Source organism: Otolemur garnettii, unplaced genomic scaffold (genome assembly GCF_000181295.1).
Source record: "Otolemur garnettii isolate 467f Iridium unplaced genomic scaffold, OtoGar3 scaffold00070, whole genome shotgun sequence".
In the NCBI taxonomy this organism is placed as follows: Eukaryota; Metazoa; Chordata; class Mammalia; order Primates; family Galagidae; genus Otolemur; species Otolemur garnettii.
In genome coordinates, this window is record NW_003852465.1 from 8,030,786 (window position 1) to 8,035,002 (window position 4,217).

At 36.4% G+C, this 4,217-nt stretch overlaps 1 protein-coding gene across 1 annotated transcript in view; it reads right to left on the minus strand.

Annotated features, from left to right (window-relative positions):
* The window catches only part of RPAP3 (RNA polymerase II associated protein 3), a 40,147-nt gene that overhangs the window by 20,828 nt on the left and 15,102 nt on the right, over positions 1-4,217 (minus strand). Inside the window, exons 6-7 of the mRNA XM_012807478.2 lie at positions 933-1,054; positions 225-295 (exon numbers count right to left, since the gene is read on the minus strand). Coding sequence (XP_012662932.1) covers positions 225-295; positions 933-1,054 — 193 coding nt within the window. The remainder of the gene's footprint in view (positions 1-224; positions 296-932; positions 1,055-4,217) is intronic.

Here is a 4,217-nt window from a genome sequence, read left to right on the forward strand (position 1 = left end):
GGACAGCTTGAGGCTCTGTCTCAAAAAAAAAAAAAAAAAAATGGATCTTTAAATACCATTACACTACCTCTAACTTACAAATTCATTTAGCAAAGCTCTATAGTACAAAGAATTAAAATTAGAAAATCTCCATATTATGAAATCTATCTATAAAATCTATGCAAAAAGCTTTAGCTCATCAAATTAAGGTAGTAACACATTTAATTTAAATAACTATAGTTTACCTGATTAATTTTCCTGAGTTCATTTGTTGCTTCAAAGTTATTTGGTTCCAGTTCTAATACCTTTTCATAATCTAAGTAAAATAGAATATAAACAATTTTTGAAAGATAGCTATTACAAAACGTGTACAAAACAGTAACTGTCCCCTTCATGTAACAAACAGGCAACTGTCTATGGCAAAATAAAGGGCTGAAAAAATCTTGTGACAAACAACTTTCCTTCACAAGCCCCAGGAATGATACTTGTCATCACAAGTTATGTATCATAAAACAAAACAGCAACAAATTCCAATTAAATATCAGCTCCATTCAGATTTCATGGCTTAAAGTACACCAACTTGTATTAAGAAATAACAGAAGGCTCAGTTACATAAAATACATAAAAACAAGCTAAAGGCTTAACCTCCTCCCTCATAAATGCCAACAAGAGGTTTTAATCTCTATTTTACATATGAGAAACTAAAAATCAGAGGAGATACTGGCCACACAGCTAGTACATAGCAGAATAAGAATCTGAGCTAAAGTCTGGTTGGAGATAAATAAGGCATTCTTTCCAAAACATCAATGTATCTTTTAAATTGCAGAAATCAGGTTTGTAGAATATAGAAAGGTCTCTAAAGTAAAAATTGTTATTATTTACTATTCCTTGTATACCATTTGTTAGCTTAAGCTGCAAAAAAAATTTTTTAGATAACCATGATTAGAAAATACCTTTCTTGGCATCCTCTAACTTTTGCAAAGCAAATCGAGCAGCACCTCGTCTGGCATAAGCCTTTGTATAACTTCTATTCAAGGCGATTGCTAAATTACAATCAGACTCTGCAACAGCAAATCTGCAATTACAAAAATTCAAATAAAGGAAGTTAATAAAAATAGTTATTTGATCTTTGACAAGCCAATTAAAAACATTCAATGGGGAAAAGATTCCTTATTTAATAAATGGTGCTAGGTGAACTGGCTGGCGACCTGTAAAAGACTGAAACTGGACCCACACCTCTCACCCTTAACTAAGATAGACTCTCACTGGATTAAAGATTTAAACTATAAAAATACTAGAAGAAAGTGAAACTATAAAAATACTAGAAGAAAATGCAGGGAAAACTCTTGAAGAAATTGGCCTGGGTGAATATTTTATGAGGAGGACAACCTGGGCAATTGAAGCAACATCAAAAATACACTATTGGGACCTGATCAAACTAAAGAGCTTCTGCACAGCCAAGAACACAGTAAGAAAAGCAAGCAGACAGCCCTCAGAATAGGAGAAGATATTTGCAGGGTATGTCTCTGACAAAGGTTTAATAACCAGAATCCACAGAGAACTCTAACGTACTAGCACGAAAAGAACAAGTGATCCCATCTCAGGGTGGGCAAGGGACTTGAAAAGAAACTTCTCTGAAAAAGGCGCACGGCCTACAGATACATGACAAAATGCTCATCATCCTTAATCATCAGAGAAATGTAAATCAAAACTACTTTGAGATATCATCTAACTCCAGTAAGAGTAGCCCACATCACAAAATCCCAAAACCAGAGATGCTGGTGTGGATGTGGAGAAAAGGGAACACTTCTACACTGCTGGTGGGAATGCAAACTATTATGTTCCTTTTTGAAAGATGTTTGGCGAACACTCAAAGATCTAAAAACAGATCTGCCATTCGATCCTACAATTCCTCTACTAGGTATATACCCAGAAGATCAAAAATAACATTATAACAAAGATATATGTACCAGAATGTTTATTGCAGCACAATTCATAATTGCTAAGTTATGGAAGAAGCCCAGGTGCCCACTGACCCATTAATGGATCAATTAATTGTGGTATATGTATACCATGGAACATTATGCAGCCTTAAAGAAAGATGGAGACTTTACCTCTTACATGTTTACTGGATGGAGTTGGAACACATTCTTCTTAGCAAAGTATCTCAAGAATGGAAGAAAAAGTATCCAATGTACTCAGTCTTACTATGAAACCAATTTATAGCTTTCTTATGAAAGCTATAACCCAATTATAGCCCAAGAAGGGAACAGGGGAGAGGAAGGGGAGGAGCAGGGGGAGAATGGGTGGAGGGAAATTAGTTGGTGGGACCACACCTACGGAGCATCTTACAAGGGTACATGTGAAATTTACTAGGTATAGAATATAAATGTCTTAACACAATAAGAAAATGCTGTGAAGGCTATGTTGACCAGTTTGATGAAAGCATTTCAGATTGTGTGTAAAACTAGCATATTGTACCCCATGATTGCATTAATATACACAGCTATGATTTAATAAAAAAGAAAAAAAAAAGGAAGTTAATAAAAATAGTTTACCAACCAGGCACGGTGATGTGAACCTACAGACCAGAAGATCACTTGAGACCAAGAGTTCAAAGCCAGTCTGGGAAACATAGAAAGACCCCCGTCTCTTAAAAAAAAAAATAACGTATTAAGCCAAAACTTCAAAATTTGCTTCTGAAAATCCTGAAGAGGAGGTTTATTTCTCAACTGAAGGCATGTTTCCTACTTCTTTTGAGTTAATTAAACCTAGTAAAATCAACACCAGCATACCTTGGAGATAATACAGGTTTGGTTCCAGACCACTATTAAGCAAGTCACACAAATTTTCTGGTTTTCCAGTACAAGCTACAGGAAAAGTTATGTTTACACTAAACTGTAGTCCATTAAGTGTGCAATAGCACTACGTCTGGAAAATGTACACATCTTAACTTAAAAATACTAACTGCTAAAAAAATGCTAACAGTCACCTGAGCCTTCTGTGAGTGATTATCTTTTTGCTGGTGGAGGGTCTTGCCTTGATGTTGATGGCTGCTGAGGGTACTTCATGGTTGCTGAAGGTTGGGGTGGCTGTGGCAATTTTTAAAAACAAGACAAGGAAGTTTGCCGCGTCAATTGATTCCTCCTTTCACAAAAGATTTCTCTGTAGTAAGCAACGCTGTTTGATAGCATTTTACTGATAGCAGACCTTTCAAAATTGGAGTCGATCCTCTCAAATCCTGTCATTGCTTTATCAACTAAGTTTATGTAGTATTCAACATCCTGTTGTCATTTCAATAGTATTCACAGCCCTTTCCTCAGTAGAGTCCACCTCAAGAAATCATTTTCTTTGTTCATCAGTAAGAAGCAACTTCTCATCCACTCAGGGTTGATCATTAAATCGTAGCAAGTGACTCACATCTTCAAATTACACTTCTAGTTCTCTTGCTTTGTCTATTTCCACTATAACTGCAGTTACTTCCTCTACCTAAGTCCTGACCCTCTCAAAGTCATCCATGAGGGTTGGAATCAACTTCTTCCAAATCCTTGTTAATGTTGGCATTTTCACCTCCTTCCATGAACCGTGAATGTTCTTAATGGCATCTAGAATAGTAATTCCCTTCCAGAAGGTTTTCAATCTACTTTGCCCAGTGATTCAGAAGAATTACAGCCTTCAGAAATGTATTTCTTAAATAATAAGACTTGAATGTCAAAATGATTCTTTGGTCCATGGGCTGCAGGCCAGAAGTTGTCTGTTGGTAGTCATTAAAAAAACATTTACCTCCTTTGTATACCTCCGGGTGACCAGGTGCACTGTCAACAAGCAGAATATTGTGAAAGAAATCTTTTTCTCTGAGCAGAAGGTCTCAACAGTCAGCTTAAAATATTCAGTAAACTAGGCTAAAAACAGATGTACTATTATCTGGGCTTTGTTGTTCCATTTATAGAACACAGAGTGGATTTAGCATAATTACTAAGGGCCCAAGGACTTTCAAAATGGTAAATGAGCATTGGCTTCAACTTAAAGTCACCAGCTGCTTTAGTGCCTAATAAGAGAGTCAGCCTATCCTTTGAAACTAAGCATTGGGGGAATGGGTGGAGGGAGGGGGTTTGGAGGGATCACTTCTGAGGTTTATCTTATAGGGGTACAAGTGAATCTTTCTAAGAGTAGAATGTGAACGTTTTAAAACAATAACTGAGAAAATGACATGAAGGCTGTGTTGACCAGTTTGATGG